Source organism: Myotis myotis, unplaced genomic scaffold (assembly GCF_014108235.1).
Source record: "Myotis myotis isolate mMyoMyo1 unplaced genomic scaffold, mMyoMyo1.p scaffold_m19_p_12, whole genome shotgun sequence".
NCBI classification, from domain to species: Eukaryota; Metazoa; Chordata; class Mammalia; order Chiroptera; family Vespertilionidae; genus Myotis; species Myotis myotis.
This window is the reverse complement of record NW_023416316.1, coordinates 12,363,552-12,379,175: the sequence shown is the minus strand read 5'-3', so window position 1 is coordinate 12,379,175 and position 15,624 is coordinate 12,363,552. Positions and strand designations below refer to the sequence as shown.

General features: G+C 47.0%; 1 protein-coding gene across 1 annotated transcript in view; it reads left to right on the top strand.

The window, feature by feature from the left end:
* BRINP1 (BMP/retinoic acid inducible neural specific 1) overlaps positions 1-7,784 on the top strand; it is a 147,387-nt gene extending 139,603 nt beyond the window's left edge. Inside the window, exon 8 of the mRNA XM_036329830.1 lies at positions 6,186-7,784. Coding sequence (XP_036185723.1) covers positions 6,186-7,326 — 1,141 coding nt within the window. The 3' untranslated portion in view covers positions 7,327-7,784. The remainder of the gene's footprint in view (positions 1-6,185) is intronic.
* Positions 7,785-15,624: the final 7,840 nt, after the last annotated feature.

Genomic DNA, 15,624 nt, shown 5'->3' with positions numbered 1-15,624 from the left:
CTATGGTCACCCTTCTTCCTGCCCAGATCATTGACCTTGAAGAACATTCTTGTGGTTCGGGGGTAGCCCCTTCTCACTGTCTAGCTTTTTGTTCTGAGTCCCTGGTTCTCCTGCCTGAGCACCGCCCAGGAAGAAGCAGCCAGTTTTGCCCCTCCGCCCGGAGCAACCCGCTACTTTTAGCCTTGCTGCCAGCCCTTCCTTCCCTTTCTCCAGCACACCCATGCCCCACAGCAAAATGCTGCATTTAAATATGTAGCTGATGCTGCCTGTCACCTTCTTGCAGACACAGAACTGTGTAATTGCAAAAATTGTTTCATAATCCTCCCCAATTAAGCTCCTGACAACCTAATTGGAAAGAGTCCCCTATTGGATTTTTACTTGCTCTTCTCCCCATTCCTCCCTCTACCCTTCGCCTCTGTCCCCTGCAGACACGACCCCATTGCCTCTGCAAAACCAAACTAGAAAGCATCTTTGTCCAGGCAGGGGACCGCAGAAGTCTTCTTTTGGTCTCTCCTTCTTATTGCTTGAGCCGTTCACAGAGGCTCTGACATCCTGTGAAGAACTGAGAAGAAGGAGGGAAAGCAGGTTATTAAGGCAATGATAGAAACTCAAGAGGGGAATGATTAAAAGGCAACATATTTATCTGGGAAAAATGATGAACACAGAGTGGGTCCGATGGCCAGTTATAATGCATACAACACATCCATAAACCTGGGCTGCTTTCGGTTGAGCCCCAAGCATCCTGGCACCATTGATGTATGCATCTCTTATTAGCACCATTTGTTCAACACACACGTGCTTGTGCATGTACACGCATGCACATGCACACACACTGGCAGAACCAAAAAACAGTACATCACCAGAAACCTAAAAACAACTGTCTTCCCAGTGTAGCCGAAGGTCTACAGTATATATACATTTTGTGAGTCTCACGGAATCACTCAGACACCCATTACGATGTCAGAGACACGCCAAGGATGAAGCACAGGGCATAAATAACACAGTAAATCAGAACTCCATTTTTTTTTTCATTTCCTCTCCACTTTTAAACAAACACTTCTGGTAGGCCAATGGGAATTATGGACTATAGGTTTCTATTTTAGCCTAGGTCTGTCTCTTCCCTCCCCACCCCCCATCCTTGGCACCCGATTTGTATGATCTTCCCTAAAATGCCACTGGCCCAGGCTGCATTCCTGTCTTAGGCAAAACCTCCAATTAAAATCAGCAGGGAGTTTGCTTGAATTAGGAGTCCCAGCCGAGGCTCCCACCCAGGTGGCTCTGGGAGGGAGGTGTGTGCCTTTGAAAGCACTGATGGGAAGCCCTGGGTGGCACAGCCTCCGTCCTCCAATGACGAGCAACTCCACGCTGTGTCACTGGGAGACCTGTCATGTCGCCAGAAAATCCTGGCTGAGGCAACGACAGGGCCTGCAGGCGAGCAGCGGTGTCTCCATGGCGCGGAGCCTAGCTTCTCCTCCGTTCTGGGGTGTAGCGGGTAGGAAAGGAACAGCAGGCAAAGCGAGGGAGCACTGTGTTTGGATACAGAAATGCTGAGCTCTGGTGTGCCACATCCGTGCTGTGTGACCGTGGCAAGTCACAGCCCCTCTCTGGCCTTCAAAGCCACATGAGTAAAGTAGAAATCACCGGGGAGTCCCACCTCATGGGCCTGATGGGAGGAGAGAGGGGCAGCTGCCCTGAGGTGGAAAGCACTCAAGAAACCTGGGTCCACTCAGGTCTCTGTGCTCAGTCTGAGCAGGAGGGAGATGGCCGGACAGGTCCAGGGCAGCGTCTCGGTCTTCCGCTTCTGTGGTCCAGGCCGCTTCCTGTGAGCCTCAGAGGGTACACGCCGGTGGGCTTTAGAAATAAAAGCACCTCTTCCTGCCCTCCCTCCCTTCCTCCTTTTGCCCTCCCCTCAGGCCCCATCAGAATGAATTGAAACCCCATCCAACAGAAAGATGCTGATTTAGATGTATTGGAGTTCAGCTTTGGCTGCAAATGGAAGATGCTTTGGATCCCCAGGGACAGAGAAATGCATTTTAAAACTTGGTCCTCGCTGCCTCCAACTGACTGCCTCGCAGTGGGGCTGTGTCAGGCCCTGGTGAGCCCCTCCCTCCAGCCGGCCTATTAAGCCGTCCTCTGTTGCCAGGGTTGAGGCAGGCTGTCACCAACTAGCCTGGGAAGTGGTATTTATAGATCGTAGTCCCTCCTACCCCTGGTCCCCAGCCTCTCCCTATGCACTAGTCCTGAGCTCCAATTATCTGTGAATGGCGGAGGAGGATCCTGGCAGGTCCAGAGGAAGCCAGGCATGTGATAATAGGCCCTTCCCGTGCTCAAACTTTCCATTATTTCCATGTATCTCTCTTTCTGTGGCCTGCTCACTTCTCGCTTGCCTCTTGTCATAATTTTACACTGTGGTACGTTGTAGAAAGTGCGCCCGTGCTGGAGTTAGGGACCCCGGAGTCACTTCGCGACTTGAGACAAGTTATCTCACTGCTCCAGGCCTCCTTGTCTTCATGCAGCTGGTTGTCGATGCTGCTCCAGCACAATGCCTGGCACACAGTGCGTGCTCAGTAGTTGTCAGCCACTGATTGCCTTGGCCCATTTCGGGTGCTGCCTTCTGTTGAGCATGGCAGGGTGTCTGCCCATCGGTAATTACTACCTAGAGCCCTGGCTGCAGATGGAGAAGGGATAGGAGGGTGATCTGATTCAGGTGGTGTCCTCATTGTTGGAAGTTGCTTAAGAACAAACACACAAACTGGAATGAGCTTGAATCTCTGGTTTTGCTCTTCTCAAGGTTATTAAAAAGCAAAGGAAAAGTCACTGACCTTGGGAATCAGAACTCAATAGTAACACTGCCTCCCATCTGGCCCCCTCCCTCAAGGACCACTCACCCTCACATAGCCCATTGAGTGCCCATATTCCGTGAGTTATCACAGTGGCTGCATTTCTTTGTTTCTGTCCTCCCCACTCTAATTTCCTCCCATCACCTTTCCCCTCTCCAGGTACCTCCTGCATTGCCCTGTCTGCTCATCCAGCTCCTTCATTTCCCCCATCAGCTCCAACACCGCATCCTTTTCTCCTCCCCGATCACCCTTCCCCGCGCTCCACCTCTCTCCCTACTCTTCCCCCTCCCTGCACGCTGCCTCTTTCTAAGTCCTCTCGCTATATCATTAATGCCTTCATTGATACAGCCCACAACCTCCTGATTATTCTGAGGTCAGGAGATGCAGGTGCCATGCCGCTCGCTCACGCGCCTCAGAGGGCCTCTGTCCGCAGTCCCTCCCGCCGGACTGGGCTGGAATCCTAATGCGCCGCTAGCCCCTTTGCCTGTTGCAGCATGACCAGGAACTTTCATCTTTTTAGTCCGCCCCCCGAGGATTCCGAGAGTTCAGCCACAATCAAGCATTGATTCAAGGAGTGGGGGCTGCGGCCCTGACAAAGGACCCCAATGATGAGACACGAGAAAGGGGGCGCTCTGCGGGGTTATAGAGTGCCTTGCAGATGGGAACAGAGGAGCTCTAAATGGGGTACTGTCCTGTCACTTGGAGAGGGAGTGACAGGGGCAAGTGTGGGCCATGTGAAAGAGGCATTTTGAAATTAGGCTCTCCTCAGATGGAACCGTGCAATCGGAGACGTGTGGCGGGTCCCCGCAGCTCACAAAACTATCGGATGACTCATAGCCAATATTCAGTCAATGTTCTGGTCTGGGAGGTGGAAGCCGCAGAGCTCATTAGCATTCCAGCTGCGTGGCCTGAAGGCCGGGCCTGCTGCTGTTCTCCAGGCTGGGATGGGATTGGTCTCACGCAGTGGAGACTGGGGCTGAGCTGTGTGGGTGGATGGTATCGAAAACTAATACTGCAGTCCGGAGGGGAGAAGGGAAGGTAGGTTTTCTTAATGAAAAACAACAAAAATATTAATTTTGTTCATTCACTCAGCAAACACTAATTTGGAGCCAGTCTCTGGGCTAGATGCTCAGGGAAGGAGGGACTCTCCCCGCCCCCCAAGCCTTAGAGCCTGGAGGGGAAACTGACAAGAAAACCCATGCTCTGAATGTGGTGGGGATTTTATTGCCAGGGGCTGGGTGGTTCTATGGATTTAAAAGGCAGAGCAGTTTCAAGGAGCTCGCTAATTATGCCTCCATTCCTCTCAGCTGATAAGCAACTCATTTCAAAGCACAGCATCCTGGGAAGCTGGTTCAACAGTATCGATTTTCAAATGTCCCGTATGAAAAACTGGTTTTCCTCAAACTCCAGAGAGATAGTGAAATCCCTGAGTGCCTCAATACCTTCAAAAGAACAGCTTATTCCCTGGGATAAGAGTATTATTATTATTACCTCTTCAATGATTGTTCTATGCTGGGCTCCGGCCTTTAAATATCTCACTCAGTCCTCTCACCCACCACAGAAGATGGGCTTTATCATTCTCATTGGAGATACGGACACTGAGGCTTACAGACATGAAGTGACTGGTTCCTGGTTACAGAACTGAGCTCAGAACTCGCTTCTACTTGGGCCAACACGCACACTTTTTAACCTTAGGCTCTAATGCCAAACCGACGGTTCCGGAGCGTGGCCATGGTGGCTTAACCATAGGAATGAGCGGGTAGATCGGCGGTTCTCAACCTGTGGGTCGCGACCCCTTTGGGGGTCGAACGATCCTTTCACAGGGGTCTCCTAAGACCATCGGAAAACACATGTATAATTACATACTGTTTTTGTGACTAATCACTATGCTTTATTTTGAACAATGAAATTGGGGTAACCACAACATGAGGAACTGTATTAAAGGGTCGCGGCATTAGGAAGGTTGCGAACCCCTGGAGTAGATGATGGTTGACCCTTCCTCCCACAGGCAGTACAATGCAAAAGGGCTTCTGTTTCCAGCTTCCTAAAGTGGGGATCATGCACCACCTTCGTCATCATCACCAGCACCACAGCCCATGGCAGCCTTAAGAAGGGCTTTCTTCACGCTTGCTTGACATTTAATGGAAAAAGCCAAAGCTCTGAGCCAAGAGACTTCTCTATTCGCTCACTTAGTCCGTCCTTTCATCTCTGAGCTTCTATTGCCATGCGTCTAAAATGGCGCAGGGCAGTCCCTTTGCAGGAACCATAGGAGCTAACTTTTATCGAGCCCTCAATACCTATCAGGTTTGGGGCTAAGCTTTCACATAAAAATGCATGTAATCCTCCCTGCAGCCCAGTGTGGGCGGCATGATTAGGAAGGAGAGGGAGATGCCCAGCACCACTACAGCTAGTTGCCACCACTACAGCTAGTTTCAGGGTGTTGTGAGCCTCAAGTGAGAAAATGGGAGTGAATGTGCCCCGTGCAGGGTAAGAAGCACAAGGCATGCGTAAGGAATCATTCGTAGCTTGAAAGTCAGCCAGGAGGTGACTTGCACAGGAATGAGGAAAGAAGTGAGGCGCTAAGCTGACTGCCTTGCGTATTTTTACCTATTCTGTTGCTTTCTATCTGGTGGAGTCTCTGTCTTTCCTGGAACGTTTCCGTGGCTGGGATTTGGCAACAGGTTGGCTATCGTTTACACAGCGTTGAGGGGCCGTGGGGAGGGAGACCTAGACATACAGGCTGTGCTGGAAATGCCACTGAGCTGAGAGGCGTTCTGGGAAAATGGGGGTAACAAAATCTTTCTTACCTGTTGGAGAAGCCACTGTCAGGATCATATCGGGCCATCAGTGTGGCAGCGCTTCGCCAGCTGTAGAGCGATGTAAAACATGACTTGTTTTTGTTGAGGCTGAATGTTATATACCCACCTGGGAGAGTCTGTGAGGGCTGAAACATCTGATGCAGGTTAAAGCTACTTTCTATTGCTGATTTTTCCCTTTTTTCAATCTGTTGTCATCCAGCAGGGGTGTTTGAATTTATACATTTTAATTTCCTGAATCAAATTTATGTGGGGCAGACGTATAATGGAATCAAAGAGTTAGAAAGGGCCCACAAAGAAGTGTACTCCAACCCCTTCACTTTATGGATTGGACATTGAACATACAGGGGAAAGTCCAGCGTCCTATAAGCTGGCCTGTGGGTTACAAGGACTGACAAGGCCCTCCTCCTAACTTCCATTCAGAGCCCTTTCATTCCTAGGGCGTCTCCATGTACATTATCAGTTGGACAATCATCACTCACCGCCTGCCCATGGTGGCTAACATTCTCCATTCTCCCTCTGTCCCCAGGACGATTCAGCAGTGGCTGGCCAGGGTGCAGTCGCTTCTCTACTGCAATGAGAACGGGTTTTGGGGAACCTTCCTGGAGAGCCAGAGGAGCTGCGTGTGCCACGGGAGCACCACGCTGTGCCAGCGCCCCATCCCCTGCATCATCGGCGGCAACAACAGCTGCGCCATGTGCAGCCTGGCCAACATCTCGCTCTGCGGCTCCTGCAACAAGGGCTACAAGCTGTACCGCGGCCGCTGCGAGCCCCAGAACGTGGACTCGGAGCGCAGCGAGCAGTTCATCAGCTTCGAGACCGACCTGGACTTCCAGGACCTGGAGCTGAAGTACCTGCTGCAGAAGATGGACTCGCGCCTCTACGTGCACACCACCTTCGTCAGCAACGAGATCCGCCTCGACACCTTCTTCGACCCGCGGTGGCGCAAGCGCATGTCCCTCACGCTCAAGAGCAACAAGAACCGCATGGACTTCATCCACATGGTGATCGGCATGTCCATGCGCATCTGCCAGATGCGCAACAGCAGCCTGGACCCCATGTTCTTCGTCTACGTCAACCCGTTCAGCGGCAGCCACTCGGAGGGCTGGAACATGCCCTTCGGCGAGTTCGGCTACCCGCGCTGGGAGAAGGTCCGCCTCCAGAACAGCCAGTGCTACAACTGGACCCTCTTGCTGGGCAATCGGTGGAAGACGTTTTTCGAGACGGTCCACATCTACCTGCGCAGTCGGACTCGGCTCGCCACCGTCCTGCGGAACGAGACCGGCCAGGGCCCCGTGGACCTGTCCGACCCCAACAAGAGGCAGTTCTACATCAAGATCTCGGACGTGCAGGTGTTCGGCTACAGCCTGCGGTTCAACGCCGACCTCCTCCGCAGCGCCGTGCAGCAGGTCAACCAGTCCTACACGCAGGGCGGCCAGTTCTACTCCTCGTCGTCCGTGATGCTCCTCTTGTTGGATATTCGGGACCGAATCAACCGCCTGGCCCCGCCGGTGGCCCCCGGGAAGCCCCAGCTGGACCTGTTCTCCTGTATGCTGAAGCACCGCCTGAAGCTGACCAACAGCGAGATCATCAGGGTGAACCACGCCTTGGACCTCTACAACACGGAGATCCTCAAACAGTCCGACCAGATGACGGCCAAGCTCTGCTAACCGGCCACTCCCGGGCCGCGGGACGTTCCCTTTTGTTGTACAAACAGTAACAGGACGAAAACCAAGCAAAGTACATAAAAAAAAAAAAATTTGTAAAATGTAATTACTGTTCGAAGAGACAGAGGAAACATCTTCATTCGTTGGACACTGAACACGTTCTAGCGACTGTCTGAAACCGTGGGGCATGTTTGTTACTTCTATACTCTGTCAGGAAGAAGGGGTTCAGCCCTCGGAGGAGCTTGGAGGGAGCTGGAGTTGCTTCTTAGGCCTCAGGTGCTGGGTGGAGGGGGAGGCGGGGAGAGCCTATGCAATGGATTGTAAAGGTCTCTGCTGTGCAGGTGCTAAGGTGACACGCGAAGGAGAAAGCGAGCTATATGTAATGTACAACCGACACTGCCATTTTTCCTTGTGGGAGGAAATGGACATAGATAAAGAAGATATTTCTTCGGTTACGATTCCTTCCCTCTCTATGCTTATTTCTTTGTGGTTCTTTTGACTCATTTTCACAAAAGGGTGGTGGATGCAGTAATAGGGCTATCTTGCCTACCTCATGTCTTTCATGGTGAATACACTGAAGCTGGACAACTGATGGGACAGGGGACAGAGGTATTCCCATAATCACACAGGGCTAAAACAATAACTACCTTAGATGTCAGCAGTCGAGGGCCTCGATTTCTCTGGGAATAGACTCAGAGAGAAAGGCATGCCCCTGGCTACACGTAGTCACTGCCTGCATGAGGCCTGAGTTCCTGGGCAGGCCCTCCTAAATCATGCTGCCATGTTCCTGTGTTCTCCAGGCTAAATGCCAAGGGACAGAGTATATTTCAGTCTCAGGTTGTTTTCATAGGTTTTTTTTTTTTCTTTTAGTCATGAAACCCCTTTCACCTACTTTCTCCAAAAACAGAAATTATGTCAGATTTCCTAGAAATACCACACATATTAAAATTTAATTTGAATAAAAATCAATAACCTAAATAAAAAATAAACTAGGGTAAGCTTAAATAGTGCATTGGTCTGCCAAGCTTACTTCCCCAAGGAAGTCTCTAAAAAATTATTTTTTTGATTAACTCAGAATACGCACACATCCATAATATAACACTGCCATTTCTTTGGCATCTGTGAAAGCTGAGAAGCCTCACGTAGGGCTTGGGGATCGAATTGGGTGGAGAGGCTCAAGGAGGAAAGTGATTGCAAAGCTCACCTCTAGAGGATTTGGGCGGGTGCCACTCCGGTGCCAGAACCGCTGTGTGGATCCTTTTGCTAAGGAACTTGCTGGACGTGCTTCTGAGCATCTGGATCCTCGCTTCCGTATTGGCAGAGAAACAGGATGGTACACTTTCGGGCTGGAAAAGAGAGCAGGACACCTGTGGTCTAAACATCTGCCCAGTGCAAATACTCCTTTACCATCTTAGGGAGATGCCTGCTGTTGGCTGACTGGGCCATTTCAGGGACAGGAAGCTAATTCGTGCTATCTTCCACTTTCTGTGATTACTGAAGGGGAGCAATCGTGCTCATTCTAGGCTGTGTTACAAAAATATCTTAACTATTAGGCAGTCCTCTCATACCTCCTAGCTAAAACACAAAGACCTATCTCAGAGGTCACCGGGGTCTATGATAATACGACTCAAAGAGAACACCAATCCCAATATAGTTTATTTTAAGGTGAAAGAAGCTGAGGCCTGCCATGCATAAGAAGTAGAGAATTATCTAGTTTGTGGGTCTAGGGGGAATTTTTTTTTCATAGTGGTAAATTCCAATTTTAATATTCTAGTTTCTTTAGTACAAATTAACATATTTCTAAACCAGTTTTAACACTTGACATGCACTTCCCATTAATACACTTTTTTGGACCTCAGATTCTGAGAGGATTCGGTGTTCAGTTAAGTTGGAAAATCTTCATTCCAGAGGGCACATAGCAGTTGTTCACCAAGTACAAGGTTTTGCAGGTCAGTAAATCATGAAACATGTTTACAACACTTAGTCCATGAATGGAGCATGTCAGAAAAATGAATATTTGTAAGAAATGGTCCATGCTTTTGTGTCACTCACAGACTAATGAAAAAAGACAGACATAGGCACCGATTAAAAAATAAACAATAATTATAGGACACCATGATGAGTGTGCTATTGTGGGGCCAGGCACAAAGAGAAGAGCCCTGAAGAAGTGATTGACTGTGTTCATAGGGTTAGGCAAGTGCATTCTGAGCATTCAAAATAAATGGGACTTGGGCAATTCACAAGGAGCAAAGGGCCAAGGAGCAGAGAATGCAAAAGCACAAGGGTGTAAGTATGCACGGGGCACTTGCGGGTCAGTTACAAGAATAGTTACAGAAAGGTGTCATTTTAAATGGAAAGCTACCAAGGAGAGTGAGGATTTCAACTCTATATCAGAAGTTGAAATAATCATTCATAATCCTCATGAGCAGAAGAATGAATTTAAGGCTGATCATCCCTCAGCTGTCTCTCTTCCTCCCCCCTTTCATTTCTACCTTCCAAGGACTCATGATCTATAATCCTTCTATTTACACAGCACTTTACAGATTTCTAGGCAATTTTCATATGCACTGTGCTACCTAATCCTTATCACAATTCAGTTAGAGCCTTCAAACTTCACCAACTCTGTGTGTGTGTGTGTGTGTGTGTGTGTGAGAGAGAGAGAGAGAGAGAGAGAGAGAGAGAGAGAGAGAGAGAGAGAGAGAGGCTTCTTCCCTTCACCTTGAAAATATTCCATATTACAAAGAGAATACATTGAAAAGGTCAGGGCAATAGAGAAATTTTCAAGGAGAGAGATTCAGACATCAAAATATTTATTCAAAGGCGAAAGGAAAATACTTTGCTATAAAAGGACACAAAGTTCTGTAGATTTCAGAGTGTCTCCTGTTTGATTCTGGCCCTTTCAGCTAACAAAGTTCCCCCCGAGCTGGGAGAAAAGAAAGCCTGATGCCTTCAAGTGAGATTTTAATTCAATTAGTGTCTTACCAATTCGATGCAGCAACCAAGGGCCTGTGGTGTCTGATTAATATGCTGGTGCTAAGGCAAAAGAGTGAACAGAATGCCCATTTGGATAAGGACTGGCAGCAAAGCATGGCATTGCCATGGAAACCACAGAAGGTCATTAATTAGCTATCAAATAAAATCATTGGAAAATTCTGGACCCTGGCTTATCTGCTCCCTTCAAAGAGGAGGCCAAGAAGAGGTCACACTAACAGCAAGGCTTCCTTAGGTGACTAATATCATAGTGGCACAGAGACTGCATGTCACCAAATGGGAGAACAATTGGGAAGACAAATGAAATGGACACAACAGAAGGAAAGAGGCTTTGGGTTATCCAGGTACAAGAATATAATTTTAAATATAAAGTATCTTGTTAGGTTGTCTATGCTAATGTAATTATCTCCCTGACAAACATTTTCTCCTATTCTCTTTTCTGTGGAAAGAAGGAATAATATGGATCCACTAGATGGTGATAAATGATTGGAGGAAGAGATCGCAGAGTCAAAGGGTGAGAAGTGATTAACCTCTACAATACAAGCTATAGCTTGTATGACTTAGATTAATGGGGGGGGGGGCATTTTACAAATGAAAGCAGAAAATTATTAAAATAGCTGGACACATAGACATAGCAAAATTACCACACCGATAATCACAATAAATGTAATTGGACAAAACTGGTCATTAAAAAGACAGAGGTAGTCAGCCTACAAATTATAAATTAAAAAAAAAATAAATGGAAAGGTTGAAAATAAAAAGATGGATAAAGACATACTAGACAGATATTAACTAAAAGGAAGTTGATGTAGCACTGTTAATATCAGTAAAAATAGACTTTAAGGTAGAATACATTATTGGGTTTAAAGATGGCCAATTTACCAGGGAAAGTGGAGAAGGGAGTGGGCTTTTAGAACCACAGATTTGTAGGACTACAGGGGTCATTAAAGATCTGTCAATCTTCAACCTTCAGAGAGGAGGAGTTATACCCAAAGTCATTCTACAAATTTGAACACTGAGCCTGAATTGAGTTATTGTTTCACTATCTCAAGCATTTTTTTGGTCTAAATTGCATATCAAGTTAATGTAGTGCATACAGTAGAATCCTACCCTCAGGGAAGGCAGTTTTTAACATAAGGATGAATGTCTTATGGTAGTTATGGTCACTTTAATAAAACCTAACATACATGAAATCCCAAACATATTAAGTAGACATATTCTTTGTAAGTACTAATAAGAAAGAAGTATCTAAACTGGAAAGTGACGTGCTTGGTTAAAGGATGGGCAGGAATACATTGATACATATTGCATCACCAGTAGTTACAGACCCTAGTTCACTGAACCTGGTACAATGGTACATGAAGTTTGAAGGACAGAGTACCTGTCTTAGTCAATTCAGTATACTATAACAAAAATACCACAGACAATAAATATTTATTTCTCACCTTCTGTAGGTTGGAAAGTCCAAGATCAATGTTGTGGCAGATTTGATGTCTGGTGAGAATCCATTTCCTGGTTTGTAAAAGGCCATCTCCCCACTGTGTCCTCATATTGCAGACTGGGCAAGAGAACTCTCTTGGGCTTGTTCTATAAGGGAACAAATCCCATTCATTAGGACCTACTCATTTTTGCCTCTTCTAATACCATTATCACCTTGGGGGTTAGGGTATCAACATATGAATTTGGGGGGAGCACAAACATTCAGTGTTAAATTATTAAAGGAAAAGCCTCCACTATGTTGCTTGGAAAAACAAATGAGCCTCATGAATCACAAGTTGAGTTGCTCTCTAAGTTGAGTATATGACCTCTATTCCCAAACTTCCTTGCTTGGTAGGTGACCACCCAAACTGTATTGGCTCCACCCAAGGGCCAATACTTCCCTGAGAATGAATGAAGCGCAGAGCATCTTCACAGTCAGGTTTTCACATCTCAGTAAAACTTCTAAATGGAGTCATTTACCCCAAGAAGAAGGTGGCTTTGATTAAAAATACATGTAACTAAAAGCTGCAGGAGAAAGAAAAGATACCCAAGATGCAGGTGGAAATTGTCATATTGTGGATGATTGTCTTTTCCTGTCAAGCGATCCCTGTAAGCCTTAACCAGGGACTGAAGGTTGGTCTGACTTTGCCACAGGCTTGCATGAGTGAGGAATGTTCTTATACATTAGAGACTGATTATAAACACTGCCAAGGGATTGTTAATTATATGGTATCAGTTATATAACACATAATTATAAGGTAATAATTACATCACCTAATATTTTGTTAGTGTGCAAAATGATGCTGAGCTTAAAGCCTAGCCCCAGAGCAGGCACCTGCAGAACCAGAATTAGGATTCAAACGTCCCAGTTCCCAGGTTAGTGTTTAAGCATTACATTCAACATGATTCCTGACATGAAAAATACTGACAGCCTAGTGCTCTGGCTAAGAGCTCAGCCCTGGACACAGGAGCTCATTTACATTCTACCTGTGCAATGGCTGAGATAGTTAACCTCTCTGGGCTCCACTTCCTTCTTCTGTAAAAATGAGGCTCTTAATAGATCCTGTCTAGTATGGTTGTTATGTGAACTAAGTGCATTTAAAGAGCCTAGAACAGTGACTAGTATATTGAAAGTTTATCTGTTGGTTAAATAAATGACACAAATAAAAATATGCTTTAGATAATATGCAAATTAATAATCTTTATAATAATAGCTAAAAATCAATTGACCTCATGTTACAGGCCAAACAATGCAGTAAGAACTTAATGTGAGTTACTCATTTAATTTCCTGGCAACCCAATGGGGTGGGTCTAATTATCACTTCAGTTTTACACAAGAAGACACCGAGTCTTAGAAAGATGAAATTACACATCTGTGGCCACACGGCTAATGATGGAATTTTGATGTGTTAAGTCTCCAAAATCAGATCTCCTAACTATGCCACAGAGTTTCGCCTATAAGAGCAAACAAGCTACCTAAAAAAAGCTATCATAAGAATAACCCAGACCTTACAAGTCACCTGGCACCACTCTTCATATATAACCATGAAATTCCTCTATGAACTAGAGTCAAGGGTATCCAGATAGCGTTACGTTCATCACAGAATGGGCAGTCTAAGACAGATTTTCTATCTTTAAGAGCCGGATGAGGCTCAGGGCCCAGATGCACTTTATACATGTATAAAACACCTTCTCAAACCTCAGGGAAGCCCACTGGCTCCAGGGAAGGAGAAGCCCTAAAGGGGTGAAATGGGCAGGTGAGGAGCAGGAGATGAAAGCCTTAGTCCAGTCCTCACAGCTGTCTTACAAAGAGGAAGCCTTCCACCTCCAGCCTGGCCAATCCCCACATTTCAACAGAGTGGGTGGAGCTGGAACCAATCTGATCCAAGGCTCCTGAAAGCCCATCCCAGGCCTGTCCTGTGTAGACTCACCCCAGCCGCTGGAGGGGATCTTTAGAATGAATGGGAGGAGCGGGGAGTAACTTCTACAAACAGTAGGCGGGGCTCTGTGAAGGCATTGCCACCATTCCTTGTTCAGCTTCCTGCTATCACAGCACTTTCTCACACTATTTGCATCTCCCTCATCCCCGAAGTCCCAGACTTCTCTTACAGTGGCAGGAAGACAGAAAGGCAGAAGGAATGAACTACATTGTGATGAAGGGATTTTAAGTATTTACAAACATCACTTCTATATGCATTTTCTCATGGGAGCCTATGGAAGGGGGACTATATATAAATGCCCATCTCACCTTCTAACCTTGTAAGGCCACCCAGGTCTTAGAAAATAGGGCTCAGCACATGTTTCCAGAAGGGAAAAGAAAGTATGAAATGTATACTCTGCCTCTATTTGTTTGGGTACTTAGCATGCACCTCAATCCTCATAAATCCCTAAGAAAAAGTTACTATCTATATCAGACAGGTGAGGAAACGAGGGCACCAAAAAGGTCAGGTAACTGCAGGCCAGCTTCACAATTGACTTAGTTAGTATAACATTAAGCGGTAAGATGGAGTGGTGAGCAGCATGAGGCCCAGGCCCAGGAGAGTTCAAGTCTTGGTTCCCTTGACAACCTCCGTGACCTTGGGAGGTTCCCTAACCTCTGTGTACCTCAGACTCTTCACTGTCACGTGCGGAGAATAATTACTCCCACTTCATCGGGTTGCCATGAGGATTTTTTTTTTTTTTAGTACTTCCACCCTTCACATGAGTCAGTGCAGGCGAGGGCCTGCCCAGAACTCCCTGCTACAGTGAGCACTCAGGAAAGGTCAGCTTTCATTCTCCCCTGGGCCAGGTGTGGCTCATGCACGGGGCCTGGCTTCCCCAGTTGCACACAGGGCTCCTCTGAAATCAACAGCATAGGAACTGAGTGGAAGAGTCAGGCAAATCTCTGTCTTCCGAAAGTTCACAGACGACTAATAACAACACATACATTTAAAACCTGAAATAGGGGGAGGATCCGATCCAAGAAGATGCTGTTTCTCAATGATAAGAATGGAATCAGGGAGAAGGAGAAGGAAAGGTTGAGTTTGTAAGAGGAGGAACGACGGGAAGCAGCTCCCAGTGACTGTTCCCTGCGCCCTCCCTGACAAAGCCTGGTACAGCCTCACCCCATTACCAGGCAAGCAGGGATGTTGCTTAGCAACCCAGCCTGCAACAGCAGAGCAAGCTGAGCGCTCCCTGGTGTAGTAAGGACTGCTACTGGTGTCCTGAAAAGGACCAAACTTTTACTTAAAACTCCGCCTACAGCACAAGGGACACCTGCAAAGGGGAAGCACCTGGGAGCAGAGTCTCCACTGCAAAGGCAGGCTGAGCAGGCGGCAGACAAAGGGGGCGAAACTCACTCTAAATTAGTGGGAAAATATAGAGAGTACTTTTTCATTTCTTTCAACCACTGCAGACACTTGATGTGCTAAGAACAATTTGCCAAGCTAAGGACTTGGTGAGTGTGCTTCATTGAATGGTGATGTGGCAATTAAGGCCAGCAGGACATGCCTGGTTTCCAATTCATGCGGGCCACCTTTCCCAACAGCTGCAGTCACCTGAGTGCCACCCACAAGTTCACTCTCAAAATCAGATCTGGAGAAAATATTGTTCTCAGTCAGTCGAGATTGAAGGTGTTAGAGCCCAAGTCTATATTCATTCAGTCCACAAATATTTGTTGAAGTTGGCAGTTTAAAAGGGGGAGGGAAGACAGGCATTCAATTTTAAGTGTGATACGTATTAAGGAAGGGGGAGTATAAAGTGCTATGGGAGTACGAAGCCTGGGCCCCTAACCTGGATTGGACAGGAATGGAGTAAAGCCATGGGAAGCAGCCAGAGATCTGATGTTTTAGA